The sequence below is a fragment of the Rhipicephalus sanguineus genome, chromosome 4 (assembly GCF_013339695.2).
Source record: "Rhipicephalus sanguineus isolate Rsan-2018 chromosome 4, BIME_Rsan_1.4, whole genome shotgun sequence".
NCBI classification, from domain to species: domain Eukaryota; kingdom Metazoa; phylum Arthropoda; class Arachnida; order Ixodida; family Ixodidae; genus Rhipicephalus; species Rhipicephalus sanguineus.
In genome coordinates, this window is record NC_051179.1 from 3350135 (window position 1) to 3373563 (window position 23429).

Here is a 23429-nt window from a genome sequence, read left to right on the forward strand (position 1 = left end):
CATTATTTCGGGCATTTTCCCCTGCGTGCTTCAAACTGTCACAGCATATTTCCCTGCACAACCTGGCATGTTTCCCTGCATGTTTACGACTATTAAAATCATGAGTACCGCCTGCGCTCAAGAGAATGGCCTTCTTAACTCGTGTGCTCTAAGTATAATGTTCATACGTGGGTTTAGAGTCTAACAGTGAGAGAGAACTAGAAATCACTCCATATAATTATTAGAAACCAATCTTAAGGGTGTGCGTGCTGCATGCGCGAGAACCGTTCGCACAACTCAAAAGCGCACAGCGACCGCTGTGTTTTGGTCATCATAGAAAAATTTCACCATTCTTAATATTCTCTGAAATATCCCATAGATTCCTATTTTTCCTGTCTTCCAAAACGACGGCTGAAAATTTCCTTCGCGGAACATCGCTGGTTTTCTGCCCGGAATCGCAACCATCAGAGCGCTATCGGTCGGCATGAGGGGGGTGCCCAACACAGCTTCGCTGGTCAGCCACCTTCACAGGTCTTGACGCCGATGTTGCTAGTACAGTACAGTTGTAAATAATTTGTGTTTACGCATAAGCCTGGATATACTGTACACACGAAAACGATTTACAGTCACTTAAGCAGAAAAGAGGAATAAAAAGAAACCACTCACCGACGCTCGGATTACGCAGAGCACCGACGAAACGTGCGAAGCCAGGGAAAGCCAGGGACGGGGCGCCAGGACCAAAGGCGCAAGAACCAACGGTCACTTGGCTCGACAGAATTCAAACACGGCGAAGTAACCCCATAAGCAACAGGCCTCTCCTGTCCAGTGCCCGGGGACACTAGGCTCGACAGCACACGTGCGGGAGATGTCGTTGTCTTGGCGAGACGCCGCGTTGTCGCGCGCGAGAGCAGTAGGAGACAAGTCAGCCTCTTTTTCGTCACTTGAGCTGGTGTACTGGTGGAGCATTAAGACGCCGCGTTTGCAGTCTCCTTCGTCTGAGGCTAAGTACTCGTAGGCCACAGCCCACCGGGCAGGGCCTAAACGGAGAACCAATTAGATATTACGAAAAACAACGGCTTTCCTTCTTTCTCGTCAACACGTGGCCACGCACAATGCCAGGAGCCGACGCCATGTGCGGAATTTATTGCTCACATATTCCGCGCTGCAGCGGCATCGTCGGCCAGCAAAAGTGCCGTCGCCTCCAACTTGCGCGAACAAGGCTACTGGGGTTTCGCCTCTGCAGCGTGTTCCCGTCGCTGGTCGGTGTCATCAAACAGCGCCGCCTGCGCTTCAGACGCCCGCAGTGGGATCTGTCTACTGGCCGGAAGCGGTGCCTTCTCGGAGTTCAAAAACAAGATCGCGGCGGCCGTGGTCCAGATCTCAGACCAGAGGGGAGGCGGCGCGCAACTGCCCGCGCGGCGCCATCGCAGTCGGCACAACTGCTTGCCGTGCACTCCAAACCACGGCCGGTCTGGAGGCGCGCGCTCGCTCCCTTCCTCACGGCCTGAGCAGCTGCCGGGAGTACTACAATGGACCTTTTTCTATACAGTCACGACGGCGCGCTCCGCGTGAGGGCGTCGCGAGCAAATCCCACATAGAGTGCCTCGATGCGCGCGCCCCCGCTTAGAGTGGTGTCAGCTTTTGAAAGGGCAGGTGCCGCCTCTTCGGCCTTGGCGGCAGCATGGCCGCCATTTTGAATCCCCCGCCCGGTCTCTTGTGCGTGGCGCGCGTGCGGTTTTTAGGTCGGCGCTCGTTTCCCTCCAGTTTTATGCGCTCGCTACCGTCACCATGGCCGGGTGTTGCGTGCCGCAGTGCACCAGTCATTCCAGAAACGCTGGGTGCTGTATCGTTTTAGAAGATACGAGGTTTCTTTGGACAGTAAAAATCAAACGTGACAAGCGGCATCCGAAGAACACATTATGCCCCTGCAGCGTAAGTTTCCGGCCGGTATTTCGAATGCACATGCAAGGGTAACTTCTGGCGGTGTTAACCTTGCGTAATAAATGGACAAAGTGATATCAGCTACATGCTTAAAATGCTTTGGTTCACGTGTGCATGAATCCTGCATTTTTCTTCGCAAACATTCTTTACTGCACTTGGTTGGTCCTGTATCTGCCTTTGATTTTTGCTTTCGCTATTTTTAGGGGCGAAGCTCCTTAAGGCGGCACCCGTTCGTCCCTCGTAGTGGTCGTAGTAGTGAGTAACAAGTCTTACGCTTTGACCTCCAAGGTGGTGCCGGTGGGAGATTTCTCCTGTGCGTTGTTGAACAATAAAAAATTCGCAGCGTGCGCGTTAACTAAAAGCCGAATTCTTCTGTCTCTCATTCCCCATTAGCAGCCATTGGCATGTTCCAGTAGGAAACGTTAGTAGAAGTAGAAGTGTAAGTGTTAGCTAAAAGCCGACTTCTTCTGTCTCTCATTGCCATTAGCAGCCATTGTTTACCTCCAAGGTAGTGCCTGGTGAGATTTCTCCTGTGCGTGATTAAACAATAAAAATTTTGTTCAAAACGCCGTTGATTGATGAAATAAACCAACGAAAGACGCCAGATGTTTTGTAAAAGCAGAACGAAAGAACGCCAGATGTTTTTCTTAAAGTGTAGTAGTAGTAGGGTAGTAGTCAGGCACGTAGCCAGGATTTTTTTTCGGGGGGGGCCCAAAGCCTAAATGTTCAAAAGAAAGTCTTTCCATGGCAAAAAGAAAAAAAAGTTGCCCAGGCATATAGAAGGCTGGACGAATTTCGGGGGGGCCCGGGCCCCCCGAGCCCCCCCCCCCCCTTGCCTACGTGCCTGGTAGTAGTTGCATGTAGCCACCTCGCCCGATCGTCAACGGGCGAGGTGGACCGGCAACGGCGCGAGGACCCTGCCGTACGAGAGTTAAATCACACTAAAAGACATACTTTGCGGGCGATACACTCTAGTGAGCTTTCAACTTTTCGTCTTAGTGTACATGATAAAGAAATTATTTCTACGAAAAACGCAAGGCACACCTTGAGCAATATGTTTGGTTTTGGGACGCTAAATGGAACCATGAGGCGATGCGAAGCCGGAGCACTTGCACGATCGCGTTCCGTTGGCTTTCGTTGGGCATGCTACCGACCTGGCGTCGTGGAACGCGCGTCCTGTCTTCCCTCTAGCCTTGCCTTTAATTCGCACAGGGCGAGCGGGGAATGCGGTCGCTCTTGGCGCTCTTTCGCTCGGGAGTGGACTTCTTCCTTGCATTTCACCGATCACAAGTGATAATGAAGGGACCACGTAAACCAACAGTACAATAAAAGTTTGATGTTTAATATATACACGATGTTTCACACTCTTTATATTATGTACTGGGCGCATTTCGCGGAAGAGTTTCACGGTTTACAGATGATTCCCTCCGTAGCTTCGCCCCACTCATCATCATTCACCCCGTGGATATGCTGTGATTTTTGTGATTTGAAATGTATCATGGAATATATTATGCGTGTTTCTTCTGCGGATCAAATCCTTCTTTTTTCCAAATAATAATTATTTGTGAGAATTTACGTCCGAAGAATCCCATATGATTATGAGAGGCGCCGTATATAGTGGAAGGCTCCCGAAAGTTTGACCATCTGTTGTTCTTTAACGTACACCTAAATCTAAGTACGCGGGCCTCTTTCATTTCACCTCCATCGAAATGGGACCGCTGCGGCCGGGATTCGATCCCGCAACCTTCGGGTCACCAGTCAAGCACCATAACCAAAACCACGGCGGGTTCTTGTTTTTTATATTCCTTGCCGTGTTTCAAGTACGCCTTCTGTGCTGGTTTGATGCCCATGTATGTGTGTGTGCAGTTAAATGTTTTTTATCCTTCACTGTTTCTGTGTTTCAAGGTTACATTTTCGTCCTCTCTTAAATAATTACGCAGTTCCTGTTTTTTTAATCATTTACGATCACTGTGAATCGACTAGTGGCAGTTGTGTTTTATTGTGTAATTTGCGTTTTATTTGTGTAATTGCTTCTGTCAGCGCAGCATTAACGCGCACAAATAAATGGTCTGTACACTGTATATTAACACACACACACACACACACACACACACACACACACACCTGTTTTTGCACTGCCTCCGTGATCTGCCCACTTTTGACCAAGCTACGATGTCATGTGATAACGGCATCATATGACGTCACGCCAAAATTTGTGAAGCCATGATGACGTCATGACGTCATGTGGTGACGTCATCACGTGACGATGACTTTTTGCATACCCCGTCCCCGACGTCGTGGTATGCTGACGCCGTAGACGCGGGACGCCGACGGTCAAATTTCGCGTTTAATGAGGCATTTAATACTTTCGCATTAAAAAATACGTCCACCACGGTGGTATAGTGGTAACGGAGCTCGGCTGCTGACCCGAAAGTCATGGGTTCGATCCCGGCCGCGGCGGTCGCATTTAGGTGTAGGCGAAATGCCATAGGCCCGTATACTGTGCGATGTCAGTGCAGGTTAAAGAACACCAGATGGTCAAAATTCATGGAGCCCTCCACTACGGCGTCCCTCATAATCATATCATGGTTCTGGCAAGGAAAACCCCGAATATTATCATTAATAAAAGAGACAGATAAACGACGCCCTGCATCTGCCGCACAAAGTGTAAAACAGTACTGGAAACGCTCAATAAAATGTGCATGCAATGGGGCATGCGAGAAAACCTGCAGATACAGAAAAATAAGGAAAAACGCACTGATACTGCGCGCAGGCAAAGTTTTACGGCATACTACTCAACAACGTATTCATCGTTTTGATAAGGACTCAAGGTGCAACTCGAGTGCCGATACAGTAGCGGCTACAGATTGCGAGCAAGAAATGTCAGCAATAATAATGATAAAGAAGCTTTCGTTTCATTTTAGCAGGATATTCGCACCGTACTGCCCCTCGGCCCTTTATTGTGTGTACAATATGTATGATGCCATTTATAATAAACGAGTAAATTGTTTGCAAACTTAGCAAAATGAGCCACCTTTATCGCGCTTAGGTAGCTTCGCAACACTAAATTGTGTTTGTTCAGATACATATACTGCTGCTGCTGCTGACATGTATACAAATACTTTAAACGATAATTATTTGTGTATATGGAATGCAGAGCTTACGAGAAAATTAAGTAAGGCTATAGACTTTGTCGTTTCCGGCGTAAGGAAGAGGATTTGTTTTCAACAAAGCAGAGTGTACGTCTACCTCTTGGCTCTAGCGCATAACACATGCACAGGCCGTCAGCTTGCATGAATTACATGCTTCGTTAATAAACATTTAGGCAACAACAGCAATAAAAGCTGCCCAAGCTTCAAAAAAGAAAAGAAAAAAAGAAAGCTCACTAGCGTGCACTTATTTCCGGACGTATCCGCGCACCGCAAGCGCTTTGTGTAGCGCGTTTCGCATGCTGCCGAGCTGCGGCGGGATTCGCAATGGCGGCCGTCGTAGCAGACGACGCGCCTGTCCTCACCCTCAGCGGAGCGCGCGGGCATCAAGGCACCCTAATCCCACAAAGCGCGTTGCGCCGCATGCGCTTCACCAGCTGTGCCCGGCCGATTTCTCGTGCTAATTGCTTCTTCCCGTTGTAGGAAGTGGTGAAGGACGTACAGGTGCGTATCGGGACAATGTGGCTTTCTCGGCACTCAGCAAAAGAAGACGCACACGCACCGCTGCTAGCCACAACAATAATTATTTTTTAAGACCCGACCACCTTTTATATTCGATGGAGGCGAAAATGATTGAGGCCCGTGTTCTTAGATTTAGGTGCACGTTAGAGAACCCCAGGTGGTCGAAATTTTCGGATGGCACCACATACGGCGTCCTTCGTAGCCATATCGTGGTTTTCGGATGACCTGCATGCTGGTGCAGATATCACCGAGTGCGTCCTCGTGCTCAGTTTCGACAATGAGACGGGTAATCTCATCCTTATGGCGAGCCGCTGAGATAAGGTTGACTTTGTAAGCAAGATCGGTGCGACTAGAAGTATGACATGGTGGTAAAATATGTGATCGTCACTACAGCGTTTTACTAGCAGTGCTTTTTTTTTTTCAGTTCTTCGTGCGCAATATATTGTTGCAGTACCAAGGAGAACATTCCGTTTACCATTGAAATGATTCTCTTAAAGTTTTTTTCTTTCCTGTTCGTCTCCGGCGTGCATTATTTCATCTGAATATTTTCCTCATGTCTTCACGTGCGCACTGAAGAGTGCATCTGGACTCGTGTAGGCTTGGGATTGTGTATGTATGCGGGGACCTGGCGGGGACTCAGCGTAGTGCGGTGCGACTTGGGCTTTTATTCTGTTTTTGTGTACTTAAATGCTTGTCTGAGGCTATATGAGTGCGTGCTTTATCATATTATTCTTACCTTGTGTTTTTTTTCCTATTTTGAACAATGTATTATTATTATTATTATTATTATTATTATTATTATTATTATTATTATTATTATTATTATTATTATTATTATTATTATTATTATTCCTGCTACTGTGATTGTGACTCAAAGCTACTTGCAGAAAACAGTGGCCGTGGCCATTATGCAGTGACTTTCACCTTTTTGAAGTATCTATTTCAATAATAAAGCACGAATTATGATGCCTTCAACAAAAAATGTGCAATTTTGTTATTTTCAAGTACAACGACGACCGGCATGTGCATTTGAAATACACGTTTCCTAAACCATTTTTTCCCAAAGAATAAGTTTTGCTCATATCTTACGCCGGTCGGTGACGGATCATGCGGCCGAGCCTTGTGAGTGCGACGCACGATCGCGCATGCGCGCCAAATGCAATATTCACCCTCTTGCTTATTCTCGAAGTTACAGAAAACAACAAAAAAAGGCTTTGTTATAACCGCGTCGATGCTCTGCCGAGCAACAGAAGAGGGCGTATGAGCGGCCAGCCCTTCTGAAAAGCGCAATTTACCAGAGTGCCACACCCGCTCCTTTCTTTCTATGTTTTCTGTTACCGGCCCATTGCACGTGTAGCTGCTGCCTGGCGCAAAGCGCGCCAGAATGTCTGATAAGATTCCAAGTTGTAGTAGATCATTTTGTTAAGATTTCGCACATGACGCGAATAGTCAAGATTATCCCAGAGCTTGCGCGACCACCAGTGATAAGGCTGGAAAGTTCGATGCGTGACGTATGAAAGGCGGCGCATCCCAGCGATGTTCAGTTATTTCGACGGCCGACGCCCAGTTCACCGCTATCATTGTACAGCGTGTATACATTGCTGTAGTTGAGTTTTCATTTCCCGGCCACAAGTTCGGCCAAATAAAGAGTTTCATCTTGAACACGCCGGCTGTTGTCTTCGTCGACGTCACGACCCCGTGACAGTATATACTTGCTACCCATGCATACTATGTAAAGTAACTTCATAAAGAGCCACGGTAAATCTGAAGCGAAGCACTCCCTGCGCGCGCTAGCCTCCGCAACGGCCGGGAGCGGGTTGGCTCGGAGGCCCCCCCCCCCCCCCCCCCGAAGTTGCGGTCATAGGTAGAAACAGCCCCCCGTGGCCGTAAGGGATGGAGCGAGCGCGCGCGCCTCCAGACCGGCCGTGTCCAAACACAGCGGGAGGTGTACGCTCCGAAATCCGACCCCTCTCGGCATTCTGCGACCTCGCGGTTCACCCCCTTGGTGCGAAGCCGCTCTCGCCCCCAGCACTCAACACAAAAAGAAAAGCTGAGCGGCCGCCGTCGGCGAGCGAATGAGACAGGGCATTCTCCCCTGAAAACGTAAAACGTCGGCATCCCGCACCACCATATGCGGCATGTTTCACATGTGAGCGACCGAGCGGCGGGGCCCGCGGCGATTGAGCGGCGACAGGACGCTCGGACGCGGCTTCGTTTCACATGCACCGCTTTTGCGCGGCGCGCGCCTCTCGATGCGCAGTGATGGTTGTGGGAAGCGCCCGTTATCCGCGGGTTTCCTTTCTCCGGGCTCGCTTGTTTTGGTGCGCTTGGGTTGCAAGTTTCACCAGCCTTCTACTTCGGTGATCGATTTTCACGCGTCTAAACCTTGAATGATGAAAATGTGCAGTGTATCAGAGTGCAATTAAACAACTTCAATAGTCACGTTTATTTTTGTTCCAGCTTTCTTTTGTTACCACGCAAGTCATGTTGCACGCACATACACTTGGCCATGGAAAAGCAAAAGAAAGATTTGTTTTGGGGGTTTTAAGCTTTCGCAGGGCTTTCGGTGGCTTTTGGTCTCGAATGCCGCAAGGCGTTGGTGCGCCGTACGGGCCGGCAAGCGGATGCAAGCGGCCCAGTCGACGACATTGTGGGTTTGTGAAGGAGCTCGTCTCTTTTTTTTGCCTATGGGCATTCTGCAGTAAAGAGGCGGCGGCATTTGTCGTCTTCGGGGTACGTGACCACTAAAAAAAAGAAAAAGAAAACAGTAAACTATTCGAACGTGCTGCACCAGAGTAGTAAAAAAAAAAAACTGAAACATCTGCTGCGAACAAGTGCGGAGTGTCGTAGGTTCCCCCTGTCCGGACTTATGTTGGTGTCACGATTAGATAAAAATACAAAAGAACAAAATGACACGCGCAAACGATTTGTCTGCTTTGATGGAAGCGCAGTAGAGAACAACGAAAGGAAAAGAACGGCGTTTTCTACACTGCCAGCTCGTTACAGCAAATGTCGTCTGCTAGGAAACCGAGTCGGCGCAAGTTCCTTCTTCTGTGATTATTGAGGAAAGGAAAAAAAAGCATGGTTGATCCCTCTGTCATAGGAATCGGAATAACACGAAAGTAAAATGTGCCCTTATAGAAGTAACTGAATGTTTACTGTACATTCATGTAAGACAGTATGCGCAATGTATATTGATGTCTGGCAGCTAATGCGCCGTTTAACGTGGATGCACCCACTTTGATGCTTGGTGGTACATCTCCATGCCGACGACTAACGTCCATGTTCAATGATTAAACAAAACCCTGTGTCAGCTGTAGTAGTTAACGGTGAAAGCGTTATCAGAGAACGAGTTGTGATAGCCAGAAGAGCGTCGCATATTGGGCGCAGGCTTGGTCGCCATCCTGCGGCATGTTAAAATGTGATTGAACACCACGGCCGCGCTAGAGGGAAACGCAAAGCGCGTCGTGCCGCCCCGGTAGCCCGGCCGCAATTTTTCTCGGGGCGAGCGCGTAGGCGGGGAACGCGGTGTTACAGCCAGGTTAGAGTGTACTAGAATATTTTAGCCAGGTGAGGCAGGCGCGCGTCGCAGAGCTATTTTTGGTTTGATTAGCGCGATGCTATGAGCGAGGCCGACGCTTTTACGACGCTTGCGTTAAGGTCACCTCCTTGCGGTATGTTAAGGAATTGACAAAATTGCACTTCTATTGAAAACGCGCCGAATGCGACGAACGTGTAAAGTGTTGCATATACTAATCGCGGAAGCTACAGTAATGATGAAATACTCTACTTTGCCGCTCCCAGAGGGCAACACCACCCCGCCGACCGGGAGAGTGGTAGATATAAAAGGCGCGTTTGTAAAGCCTCTAGAGTCTGTGACCGTGGCGCAGTGGATAGCGCACCCGGCATCTGTTGTTGCGGATCGAGCGGTCGTAGGTTCGATGCCCGTTCACGGAACTTTTCTTTCTTTGCCATCTGATCGTGTACATTTTTTCGACGTCATTTCCGTGACGGAAATACGTCACTGAAGTCTTGGTGGACCCCGGCATAAAACACTTTCGTGTTAAAGGGCACCTAATTTCTGTCTGCCTTCAGGCGACACGGCGCAGTGCCTTGTAGGGGTGGGGGTAAGGAGGGAATGAGAGAATAGTAGGAAAAAATAGAGAGAAAAGTGACAGAGTCATCCATCCAACGAAGAGAAAAGAGGACAGGAAAGATGTGGGAGACGATCACGGGAGTTCAGGGACGGGACCACGAAACACAGCCAGAGGCACGATGCACAACATCGACGAAACGGAGGAGGTCCCGACGATGAGCGGCGCACGGCATAGCGGGCGAGGCGACCGTCACGGGGCGCCGATCAGCGAGAGGTACGAGAAGGACATCGCGGCCGGCACGTCCGTCTTGCTCCGGCGGCGTATTATCGGTATTATGATTTCCTGGCGCGGCAGAGCACGCGAGAGAGAAAAAAGAGAAAGCGAGGAGGACGCCAGCGGCCCCTCGCCGAGCGCTTGAGCGCTATTGGTTCTTCTCTTGGGGTCACGTGGCTGGGCTGGCGGGCGAGCACGTTTCCGCACGCACGGAGGAGTGTTTACGGCTGTTCCATCGTTCGGAAGCACCCCTCGCCACGCCGAGACGCCGCAGATACGCGCGCCGAGGGCGCCTGCAAGCGGGTTTCGATAGTTTCGATGAGCAACGTGGTTCGTTCCGAGTGTCAACGTAAAGTGCATCCGCGTCGACATGTGCACGGACGGCGAGGAAAACCAACACGACATGGATCGTCGACAGGGAAACCCGAAATCCAAAGAGGCAAGTTCACGTGTTCGTTTCTTTTACAAGTGGCGAATAGGCCCAGTCTAATAATAACATTTGATGATATCGACGCCAATCGCGGAAATGCTAAATGCGAAAGCGCTGAATGCTCGCTCATCGTATCGAAAGGCGCGACGCTGTGTTTTGGACTGAATGCTGCAATGATATTGTGCACTAAAGCCGCAGCTGCAGCATGGAAATGCCGCTGCTGAAGTCCGCAAAACTGTCAATGATTGGTACGATTAGTGTACTTGAAAGGTTGTTTTGAACTGAAACCAAGAGGCCTCTGTTTTCACTGTGAATTTTGGTGATATTGTGTGATTATTTTCCATTTTTGGAAAGCCATGTCTGAAATAGCCACGTCCATTGAACCGTGCATGCTTAACTGCAGAAGATTTTATCACCAACTTTTCCTATTTGCGGCCCTGTCGCCCGTTTGGCTTGTTCAAAAGTTTGAGTGGCAGATCGGATCGCGCCGCAAGCAACGCACTGCTGAAGCATTAACCTCCCTGTTGCATACGGCCATGCAGGCCCGTAGCCAGGTATTTTTTTCGGGGTGCGCCCACTTGCTGAAAACTTCGACTATTTGAGCAAAACGCCTATTTCCATTATTTATTTTCGGTAAAACACCATATACCATAAAAATTTGGGGGGGGGGGAGGGGAAGGGGGCGGGACCCCCGCCCGCCCCCTCCCCTGGCTACGGGCCTGCGGCCATGTAATGTTTGCATTTTCGATAGTCCATTTTCGCGTGTTTACGCCCCCATTTAACATTTCTACATGTCACTGTACGTCCTAGACTACGCGGCCACCCTTAACGTCGCGCCTTTCGATACGATGAGCGAGCATTTAGCGTTTTCGCATTTAGCATTCTCGCAATTGGCGTCGATATCATCAAATGTTATTATTAGACTGGCCTATTCACCACTTGTAGAAGAAACGAACACGTGAACTTACCTCTTTGGATTTCGGGTTTCCCTGTCGACGTTCCATGTCGTGTTGGTTTTCCTACTGTAGCTGGCGATCCACTCGTGTGCGTCGCCGTCCGTGCACAGGTCGACGCGGAGGCACTTCACGTTTGATGGACAGTTAGAACTTGCGTCTAACTCACGCGTGAACGTCCGCGTGCTCATCGAAACCTGTTCGATGTTACATGGGCTATGAGATCTGGCGTTTATTTCGCACGTAGGCGTACTCGTGTCCAACATGTCACTCGGAAGCACGTTTATTGAAACCCGCTCAACGTGAGATGGGCAAGCGGAACTCGGAACAGGCGCGCGTACTTGAGCGTCCGCCATGTGCGTGCCTCGAATCTGCCGCGTGGCTAGGAGGAGGGTGCTTCCGTACGATGGAACAGCCGTAAACACTACTCCGTGCGTGCGTGCGTTCGTAAACGCTCTCGCGTGCCCAGCCACGTGACCCTAAGAGGAGAACCAATAGCGCGCAAGCGGTCGCGGAGGAGCCGCTGGCGTCCTCCTCGCTCTCTCTTTTTTCTCTCTCGCGTGCGCATGCGCGTGCGCTGCCGCGCCAGGAAATCATAATACGCCTTGAAGAGTGGTAAGCGCGACTAGACAGGGACGAAGAAAGAAAACAGACAAGGACATAATACGCCTCCCGGCGCGCGCGGCTGCTCTCGTCATAGAGTTTCCTAAAATTAACTAGAGGGGACTCTGGCGCTGCGATCGTTCAGCTACCATAAGAATGATGGGTAGTACACAAATTTGCGTAGTCTTCGTGCTTGCGGCTTCAAACGTACTTGTGGCTTTGTTTATTGTGTGTTTTGGCTTTTGTTTCGGATAAAAAAATAGGCCGTTGTGAACTTCGTGACCAGGTTTGAATCGCTGAGCCTAAAGAAGTTAAAGTGGTGAAGTGAAACTGCTGACTTTTGCTGAACTTCGTTTTGCGACAAAGCGGATGCAGCCGACGCGGAACCAAACGGAGCCGAAAGTACGAAGTTTAGACAAATTTGTGTACTACCCATCATTCCCATGCTGGCTGAAGCGTCATGCATTGCAGCTCCCATAGACACTAGCGCCAGAGTTCCCTCTAGTAAGTATTGTAGGAAACTCTATAGGGAACCCAAGCTCAAGTTTGCGGCGCGACGACAGCGCCGCGCCAGCCGCGCTGCGGCTCTGTCGGAAAACACTGAACCGTCGCGCGGCCGACTCAGCCCCTTTCACGGTAGCGGTAGCGCACGTGCGCTCGCGTTCTTCTCTCGGTGCGGGTAACTGTGGGGCCGTCAGCTCGGCACGTTGAACCGAGAGGCTTGCTGTGCGAAGCTGCGCATTTCCACGATGGCAGAAGCGACCCCGCGGAAGCGCAAGCGTGGTCCGAAGTATTGCGGTTTAGTGGCCAGCCACAACAGTGCAGACAAGGCACACGATTCACGTGTTAAACTGTATCGGTTCCCGGGCGTGTCGCACGAGAAATAAAGGCGGCAAGCGTGGATAGCTGACAGCGCTGTCTCGCCTTCTATTTTGGCTGTCTGAGTTCATCGCTTTCGTTCGTTCCGACTACCTGAATCGGTAAGTAACGGGGCGCATGCACGCAGCGACTACAGTAATGATTACTCGCTGTCTTCTCGCATTGTTAAAGTCCAGTTACGGTTGTAGGTGAAGCAACTCTGTGTTTTGATTCCCCGTGCTCGTGAGACCTACCCGTCGTTGTTGAACGTTCACATTCGCGTTATACCGTTAGCGTTGCGCGGTTGGTTGAATTCAACTGAACTCCGCACATTGTCAGAAGTTCGGCGCCTGCATTTCACGCGTCGGGAAGGCTGCTTTATCACGCCGGAACGGACGTCTGTGCATTTTCAGCAACCTTTGACATCGTTCTGCAGGTTTGCTTTGTTTTTGTCACTTTATTGGGGTGATATATATTTAAGCCGCTAAATATAACTGGCACTTCATACATGCTTTGCAATTGCAACCTTGAATTAACCACCTTCTGACTTTGTGCGATTTTCTAGCCGCGTTCACGCAACAGGTTTTATACGCCTGTCAAGTCGGTATCATAAAAAGAGACTGCAAGCATGACGCGAGAGCCGAAAAAACGAGGCGAGCAGTTCATCTTGCTTCACAGTGGTTGAAGCTCAGCTAGCTGCCTCGCGTCTTAATCGGCGGGTGATTCTCCAGCGGCACGGAGGACTTGACTCTAACCTTCTCAGGAAGCAGTGCCATGGCCGTATAATCTTTTTTTCGCACGTCGCAAACGTTTGTTCACGAAAGTACACGGCTGCTACTGTAAGCATGTCATATCAAAACAACAATCATATGACTCGTAGTCCACGCCGCAGAACATCGATAGCGTGTACGGCTTCATTTCGGAGTGCATGTGGACCATTATTCATCATTAACGTGACAGAATGAGACTTACCTCGAGGTATACGTCCTACACGGTGTAATCGCGACTTGGGAAATGCATTTCGCTTTGAGTCGGGCGTGGTTGTCGTCGATCGTCTGCTCTTCACCGTTAACGTGATTGACGAGCTTTCCTCATTTTATCAAGTTCGCTTCGCGGAAGTGCCAGTCAAGCTTGAAGATCCTTTTGAAGCCGCACTGCACGCGGTACATTGTGAGACGCCGCAAGTGCACCGCGACAGCTCTGCACGTGCACGGAAGCGAACGGCAACGCGGTGGCGAGAAGGGAAAGCGCTCGCTGATCACGCCCCAGTTTCTCTTTTTCTGCCAGAGATGGCGCTGCCTGTCAACAGGCTTCCTACGCTGGGTAGGAAGTCTGTCACAATGCAACAACATATAGTAGATGAAGGAGGAAATAAATTGGAAGGATATGAAGCGCTAGGTTACATCCGAAAGATAACAGCCGATTCGTTTAAAAAGGTCCCCCAGGGGATTCCCCCGGTGAGTAAAAGTACGCAAAGGAGAGCAACCGACGAAGATGTAGTACTAGAGAATTTCAATTGGAAGAAGGCCGAAGGAAAAATTCCTAAGCGCACTACTCCGGGCTTAGATGGGGTTCCCGTCAGCCTCATTAACGAACTCGGACATAACACTAAAGAAGCACTGCTGAAAGCCGTAGAAAAGTGCTTACAGGAGAGGGAAATACCAGACAGTTGGAGAAAAAGTAGAATGAACTTAATCTATAAAGGCAAGGGAGAAAAGGATAACATTCGCTCGTATAGACCGCTAACAATTACATCGGTGCTATACAGGTTGGCGATGCAGGCAGTAAAATTAAAAATAGAAGCGTGGGTAGAACAAAATGATATTTTGGGAGAACTTCAGAATGGATTTCGAATCGACAGGCGGTTAGACGATAATCTGTTTGTTCTTACCCAGTGTATAGAAATATCTAAAATAGAAAACAGGCCCTTATACGTAGCTTATCTAGATATCACCGGGGCGTATGACAACGTTAATCAGGAAATTTTGTGGGATATATTGAAGGAAGTGGGCATAGGTGACGACTGTGTACAGCTTTTGAGGGAAATATACCGAGGAAATACAGTTTGTATAGAATGGGAAGGAATAAGTAGCAAGGACAGCGTTGAAATTAGCAAGGGGCTGAGACAGGGATGCCCTTTGTCCCCGCTGTTATTCATGCTGTACATGGCGAGGATGGAAAAAGCGCTAGAAGGTAGCAACATTGGATTTAATTTGTCACACAAACAGGTCGGAGCGATGGTTGAGCAGAAGCTTCCAGGTCTATTTTATGCTGATGATATTGTCTTATTTGCGGACAGTCAAGATGATATACAGCGACTGGCAGATATATGCGGAAGGGAGTGTGAGGCTCTAGGACTAGGATTTAGTGCAACAAAATGTGGATTGATGGTATTCAATGATCACGGAGACCATACGGTATTAATACAGGGCCAAAAAATACCGAGGGTAAGCGAGTACAAGTACCTCGGAGTATGGGTAAATGAGGGGGATAGATATATGGAGGTACAAGAGAAAGCATCGGTAGCAAAGGGAAAGAGGAATGCTGCAATTATGAAGCACAGAGCTTTATGGGGATACAATAGGTACGAGGTGCTTCGAGGGCTGTGGAAGGGTGTGATGGTTCCGGGGCTTACATTTGGGAACTCAGTGGTGTGCATGAAGTCAGAGGTGCAATCAGGAATGGATGTAAATCAAAGGACGGTGGGCCGCCTCGCGTTGGGCGCTCACGGGAAGACGACAAATGAGGCGGTAAAGGGTGATATGGGATGGACAGGCTTTGAAGTGAGGGAAGCGCAGAGCAAAATGAGATTCGAAGAGAGGCTGAGGAAAATGAAGGAGAGTAGATGGGCAGAGAAGGTTTTCAGGTATTTGTATAGAAAAAGCGTTGACACGCAGTGGAGAAAAAGAACTAGGAGGCTCACCAGTAAATATACGGCTGGCAGTGCGGGCGATATGGCAACAAGGAGCATTAAGCGGAAGGTCAGAGAGGCGGAGAGGACTTATTGGATGACAGCGATGGAAAAGAAGCCGGCTCTGAGTAACTACCGAAAAGGAAAAAAACGAAATAAGGAGGGAAAGGTTTTATGATAATTCAAGGGGAAGCGCTTTACTGTTTGAAGCAAGGTCGGGCTGCCTTAGAACGCGTAGTTATAAAGCGAGATTTAGTAACGAAGAAGAACAATGTACATGCTGCGGGGGAACTAAGGAAACGATGGAACATATACTGATTGAATGTGGCGATATTCACCCAGGTATACGTGTGGGCACGAGTCTACATGAAGCCTTGGGTTTTAGGGACAACAATGGAAAGCTGAACACGTCCGCGATAGAAATAAGTAAGAGACGGTTAGAGTATTGGTGGCAGAAAAGTAGAGATAAAGAACAACAATAAATAATGGGGGAAAAATAAGGTCATTCTGCCTTAAGAGGCAGAGAGATGGACCGTGAATTTATATTTTTGGTATAATAACATAGATTTAATCAATGTAGATAAGGTATTAGGCCAACATGAAACAAGGAAGCTTTTTTTTTTTTTTTTTTTCGAGCCTGGTGGCAGACATGTCACCGCCCCGTTTTAAAGGGGACGCTCATAGCATCCATCCAGCATCCAGCAGCGCCGCTAAGCGTTGCTTGGGAAGCCTATGGTACAGTGTACTAGAAAGGGCAGTGAAGCGGGCGGAGGCACCGACCCATAGGGGCAGGTGACGCCGCCGCTGGCGAACGAAGCGGCGGCGCTGCAGTCGCTCAATCTTGAAGGCGGGTGCCTCGTACCGCCGACTCCTTGGCTGGAACGCGCTTGGTTGGAAGTGATTCTCCCGCTTTTCTCTCAATGTGTGATGCTATAACGTGCGAATGGCTCCTAAAAAACAACGCTTGAACCATTTCTTCGCTCCTGGTGCAGCACAGCGTACTCTCGAAGCAAACAAACGGCGAAGCTTTCGTTGTTTAAAGCGCCCGCAGACCCAGAGCGAAGAAACGATTGGGAACGTTATTTGCTACTGAACGTTATTCAGTGGACGCAAACTTCATAGCGAGAGTGTTATGGATGTGTTGCACATGATTCATCATGCTTCCCCATTGCAGGTCGATTAAAAAATTCACGCTAAGAGCCTATAACAGTACGCAGTTTTGGGTTTTACGTTATTATATGCTACTGTACTTTTTTTTGTGACAGGCGGGAATTAGTCTATTCTGCTGAGGAAACAATTTTGCCAAGCACCTCAAACTAAGCAGGCTAAACTAGCTGCATGGCAACTCTCTCAGCATGCATTATACTTTTGCCTTCCTCACCTGCTGTTATTTCTGAGATTTTCTGAGCTTTACCTTGCCAGCTGTGAGGATTTGCTGAATCAAAGCAAGCGGCTTCCCTTTTGTACAGTAATTCAGTTGTTTTTCCACCCATTACTATGGTAATGCTCTCATTGCATTAGTGTGAAAAACAATGTCATATATCAATGCTCTGTGCCCTACTGCCTCATGTGTGTACTCATATTCTGTGATGCATTGTCATATTAATTCACTGATTACGGAGACCATGACCTTGTGTCCACTTTGTGAAATGCTGTAGCTCGTTTAACTGCTCGCCGAAGCCTGCACGGTCCCTATCAATAAAATCGGCTGCTAATTGCCAGTTTAAGGAAGTTCCCACTTGGCCTTCTGCATGCATCAGTGCTGTGCTAGACCTATTTTTTAGCTTACTTGCCTTGTGTTTCGGGCATGATTTCTATAAATTGTTGCTGTGGGTGTATATGACTGTTCAAATTCGTGCACAAATGTTTTATTATAGCTGTCTCAGCAACGAGACCAGCTGATTCTGCGTGACGTTGTACATTTGCGCGATCGCTTTTTTTTTCATTTTTTTTCAGGCCTTGTGCAAAGAGAACGAGCGCACTGTGTAACTGTTTAGTTTAAACTTACTTTGATAGTTGCGGCGACTAGCTACGTTTTTAATTCTTTTCTCACACGGCTTCCCTATTGCGATTACCCAAGATCCGAATGTACTCGCTCTCAGAGATTCGTCTGCGCTTTCAAGTTCTGTAAGCTAAACAAACTCAATCCTGATTGCTGAAACGGTTGAATATGTTCCAATTGGGCTCAACTGCGATGGAAAGTGTCCGTGTTTTCAAGAGCGTGGCTCTATTCAAGCGGGGAGTACTTTCTCAAAATTCGTTTTCATCTGTGGGAAAACCAATCTCTCTTGTAGCTTCTGGTCCTTAACAGATAATACAGACTAAATAAGCGAAGTGCTTACGCGCAAACACCTGAACCACAGACACAGCGCGCGCATAGCACATGCGAGCGTCGCCGTGGTTGCTACGTTTCGCGTGCTCCTCTTCAAGATTGGTCGATCGCAGCGCCGCCGCTGCTGGCGACGCCGCCGGAGTCACGCGGAGGCTGCCGCCCGCTTCACTGCCCCTTCTAGTACACTGTACCTATGGCTCGCGTCTCCATCCCTACAGTCACGTGCTCCCCACGTCACTGCTCTCCCATTGGGTGACCTTGGGCAGACACACTGCCGCGAGCGAATTTTTCCAACTCCGGCGATTACGAGCGTCCACTGGTCGCTCTTAAAACCTGTTAAACTTGTCTTAAAACCTGTTAAAACCTGCCTTGGTGGCCCGCGCCCGAGCAGCGATCATCTCCAGTGGACTTCCGGAATAGGGAGACCGCCCAAGTGCTTATGTAGTGCAACTCTCTGTACTTTTCTGAATAAATGTTTTACCACCACCACTACCCAGATATCTGCTGCTTCTCGATGCCTTCGCGTCCCCTGACAAAATAACGCGAGCGTCTCCAGAAAGTTATTGCGTCTCCAAATGTAGGAAAACAACAATTTCGACCGTGTATGCACCGAAATTCAGGAAACGGCTTGTTGCCTTTGCGTAAGATTTCCAATTGCACAGTTACTGCTGGGCCATGCCCCTTCTTTTATTTGAAAAGTAAAACCGACAGCTTCAATAAAGCTGATTCCTGCGTTCCTTCGCAATAAAAACTGTTCTATCGCTTTCCCAAAAAAAGAAATGTAAACAATACGAATTAAATGTTGCTCGCTTTGCACGTGGACTTGAACCGCTAGCACATTAGCGTTATATAAATTGATTGGCAGAAGAGCTCAGCAATGATTGCATGTATTGGTGCTGCATTCCTAAGTGTATTAATGCTTGTGATATATTTTGATTATATTTGTGTATAAACTATCTGCATGAATTCCCAAATTGCATCATAAGCTGTGAATGAAAACGCGCATGTTGGATGCGCTTGCGAAACCAAAACCGAAATTGCGGACTGCGTGGCGCAGTAAGACATGTGCAGAAGCTCCGCCCACGTGGTTTTGGCTGTGCTGCCGCAGAGAGTTGTAGGACACCATAGGTTTTTAAAGGGGTCATGAAGCACCCCTTGGGATTGTTGAAAAAACACATCCTGCGGAAAGCTGACACGGCTATGAACTGCTCTGCAAAATATTACAGTCGTGCGCGCCGCGTAAAGGCCACAAGCGGAGCGAGAAGTTGCCTTTCCTCAGGCGCCCTCTTTTCAAACAGAGGCCGGTTCTCACTCTCGTCGGTGGGCGGGGCGTCTGCACGTTGACGTCGCGGATCTGCCAGTTTACGTCGCAAGAGATATAGCATGCTTATTGGCCGATAGCCGGATGAAATGAGCTTCTTGCCACGGGGTGCCGCCACTTGCCCGCGCCGCACTCCTCAGTCTGCTAAATTTACACGGTAGCCGCACTTGCGCACGCGAATCACAGCGGGAGAGCTATCGCGTTTCATGACGCGCGCTGACGTAACTTCTTTCCCCCGTGCCATCCCTCCCTGTCTAGCTTCCAGTGCGCTCGTCGGCACGAGAAAAGGGAAAAAGCGCGCGTGCGCCAAACCCCCGTAACTCCGCTCATTCTTGACGGATTCGAGAAATTTTTGCGGCAATCGATTTGGGAGGCAGTAAACTCCGATACTAAGGTCATTAGATCATTACTTGGAAAAGTGGTTCATGACCCCTTTAAGTGTAGGGCCGTAGGCTTGAAGCCAAGAAGCTGTTTTGCTTTATACATTCATAGCCTTATTGTGATGCGAGCAGAGGCCCGCTGCTAATTGAGTCGACGGGCATTATAAGGATACCTGTTTCCGCGCCACTCATATCCGCTGCGTCATCTACCAGCCACCCTTATTAAATGCGAAGCATTACTTAGCGAACCTTTGGCACTTTGAGCGTCTCTACATACGTATCTATCTATCTATCTATCTATCTATCTATCTATCTATCTATCTATCTATCTATCTATCTATCTATCTATCTATCTATCTATCTATCTATCTATCTATCTATCTATCTATCTATCTATCTATCTATCTATCTGTCTATCTGTCTGTCTATCTATCTATCTATCTATCTATCTATCTATCTATCTATCTATCTATCTATCTATCTATCTATCTATCTATCTATCTATCTATCTATCTATCTATCTATCTATCTATCTATGATCGCCTCTTTAACTTGGTGTAGACGAAAATTGGCATGGGAGGGTAAGAGCATTTCACTAATATGACTCGGGTCATGGCATGAATAACGTAAAATCCTGTCGCGTACGTCGTCAAACCCTTTCCTCTAGACACGTGTGGCACATACCCGTTTACCATGGGCCGCAGTGTACGGCTATGCGCCACAGGTGTTTGACAGTTTATATCTACTCAGGAACGGCGAGAACAGACATCGGTAACTTAAATCCGAGAGCGTTAAGAAAAACCGACATCGGCAGCGTTGACCCGACGATTGTAAAGAATGAAAATTAGGATCCCTGCAGGAATGGAACCCAAGCATTCTGCGTGGCAATCAGGTATTCTACCACAGAGCCGCGTAAAGTTTATGAACTGGTTTGGAAAAACAGCCTACGCAGGCGTAATGTCGGTGCAAAGTCAATTGTGGTTGTGGTGCTGGCTATCTAATTTTGCAAGAAAGCAGTCAATACTACATGATACTCCCACGATGTGTACTCCTACGATACAGCCGTCATATCAGATTAACGTCTGTGGTTCCAGCGTTGGCCTCGCTTTTATAGAAGTCTAATAAACATTACATTTGTAGTCCTATGATTCATCAAGCTATATTGAAGCATTGCTCGACTTCGGATGAATACATCAACGATAGTTACGTATGATATTCACATCATCGCACCGTAAAGTGCCCTTAAACCGCCACAGTGACACAGTGTCATCTTCATTTCTTACGAGGATGGGCGATGGCCTCATGCTGACCGAGGATGATGCCAGATTGACTGACAGCCGCTTTGTAAACTAGGCTACGCAGTCCACATACGCCGAGATAGTCTACGAATACGACAAGCGCCATCCGCTGATGTTGGTCTACCTAGCACTATCCAGGCCTACCAGCCTCGACGGCCTATATCGACAGACAATTTGTCGACGAACTGACCGAGGCATTCACAATTTCCAACAGCTGTACTATACCGCATAATTCACTACACATGGACCCCTCATCACTGCTGTCACGATCGGATCAAGTAACAAGTCATGACCCGCTGCTGGTGCTGACTGACCATGGTGATGAATGATGATGACCTCGTTCAAGAACTGTCAAGAACTTCTTCCGCACATGCACACGGGTTCGTGAAACGTGCGTGCGTTCTCCATCATAAGGCACAAGTATAAGCACTACGTATCAGCTTACCGCTTCTGAATCAAAACGGCAAGTTGGGCGAGTTGGTAGTTGACCATCGTTTGCTGAGGGCAGCGCGTCTTCTGGTGTTAGTAATAACCACGTTGCCGTTGGCAGCGTTACCCAACTGTAAACATATGCGGATCTTCAACATATATGTGTGCGTATAAAATTTATACAAATCTTTAGCGTCATTTGCAAGGTTTCGCTCAGTAAAAACAATTACGCCACAGTCACCTTCCCGCCTCATGCTTCGCATACGATCGACTACCACGGTGCGTGGGATGTGCCGATTTTTTTGTTTTGAGCGGACACACCTTGCGAGGCAGCGTTTAATCATCGGCAGCTCACGAATAAGTGGTGGTAACGGGAAATACTAGGGATGTTTTCGAATGCAGGACGCGCAGGCCTCTGATTTCCAGCCGTGTCTGACTTCCGTCGCTTGACCTACCCTCGGCCGCATTCCTAAAAAGTTGCAAAGCGAGAGGCTTTCATTACTCATAAAACAGATGATGAAAGTGCATGTCGTCTGTCGCGGCTGCTGACCCGAAGGCTCCATCTCAACCGCGGCGGTTATCATGCGTAACAATCATCTCTCTGACACGTTCAGAATAAGGCTCTGTAAGTGCTGCAACAACAAGACCGAATGTGAAGGAGACGCTCTCCCTTATGCAATGTGCTGCTGGAATGTCTTTATTGGAAGACGTTATCGACGGCTGTATCAGTGTATCTGTTCATAGCATGCGACAGTACAACATATGCTGCACAAATAGAGTCCTGCCACATAAAAGTTCGCGAAAGCGAAATCGCCCCGGCCGCCTGGGCATGCCGTACAGTCTGAAACGGCGTACAAGGTCCATGCGTAGTTCCCAGTGATTTATCGCAAAACATAGCGAATTGCCGGGAAATCAATATAATTATGCACTGAATAGTAATATGGAGTCACCGCGAAGTACAACGTAAGAAAATTGGTCCGTATTAGTGTGTCTTACTTATATAAAAAAAAAGATAATATGCTTAGCATTTGTAAGTCGTCACTTATTCGAATATTCATTATTCGTATATTCGAGAGAATCCGAAAAGCATTCTTGAAATCGATCGTGCTTGGATAAAGGAAGTTCTTCGACTCGTATTAAAAAAATTCAATATTCTCGCACCCCTAGTACTGCAGATGAGCACACATTTGCTGAACTGCAGACATCACAAATTACGAAATTCCACGGACAAAAGGTTCTTAAAGAGGTTCGGTGAAAAGGTAGTTTATTTGAGAACCTATTATTTTATATGATCGTAACTTCCAAGCGTTTTTCTCATCACTATCAGCTGCACTTTCAGCATCAGCCTGAGTACGCAGCACAAAGCCCTCTCCCACGATTCGCCACTCAACTCGGTCCTGCGCTTCTGAATCCCCGTCCAACTTGCCGTCTCCCCTTCACGTGCTTGCCTTCTCTTGGAATCCAGTGTGTCTAGCCTACGCGCTACATGCAGGGCCCATGCGCATTTCATCTTTTCGGCGAATATTTCCTGAACACCGCTCCCTAAATGTTGCACCTGTTATTTCCCTTTCTAAGGTTTGCTGCGTGGTCTTCAATTTAAGTTGAACCCTTTTCGTAGGCTTACAGGCTTTTTCCCCGTGGGTGAGTATCAAAAAGATATTCTCTTGAGCGAAACTACCGTTAGGGATTTGAGAATGCCTGCAAAACATGTACGCACCATTAAGAATTCCGTAGAAGACAGTTATGAAGGTGACATCAGCAGCAAAATAGCACAGGATGATTCCAAGTGGGCCAGCGAATCCACAGCACAGAAGCACCAATCGGCAGGAAAAGCGGGAACACAGGTAGCCAAAAGCTGGGTCTGCATGAAAGTGAGCAAAACAGAAGGTTGAGAGCTGGTTGGGCGGAAGAGCCGACTGGGGGAGCATGGCGCCCTCACCCTTGCTTCGTGAT

The 23429-nt window shown here is 48.4% G+C and overlaps 1 protein-coding gene across 1 annotated transcript in view; it reads right to left on the minus strand.

Moving 5' to 3' along the window:
• The window catches only part of LOC119389297 (monocarboxylate transporter 12), a 130382-nt gene that overhangs the window by 97114 nt on the left and 9839 nt on the right, over window positions 1-23429 (minus strand). The window contains exon 3 of the mRNA XM_037656506.2: window positions 23194-23337. Within this exon, the coding sequence (XP_037512434.1) occupies window positions 23194-23337 (144 nt within the window). The remainder of the gene's footprint in view (window positions 1-23193; window positions 23338-23429) is intronic.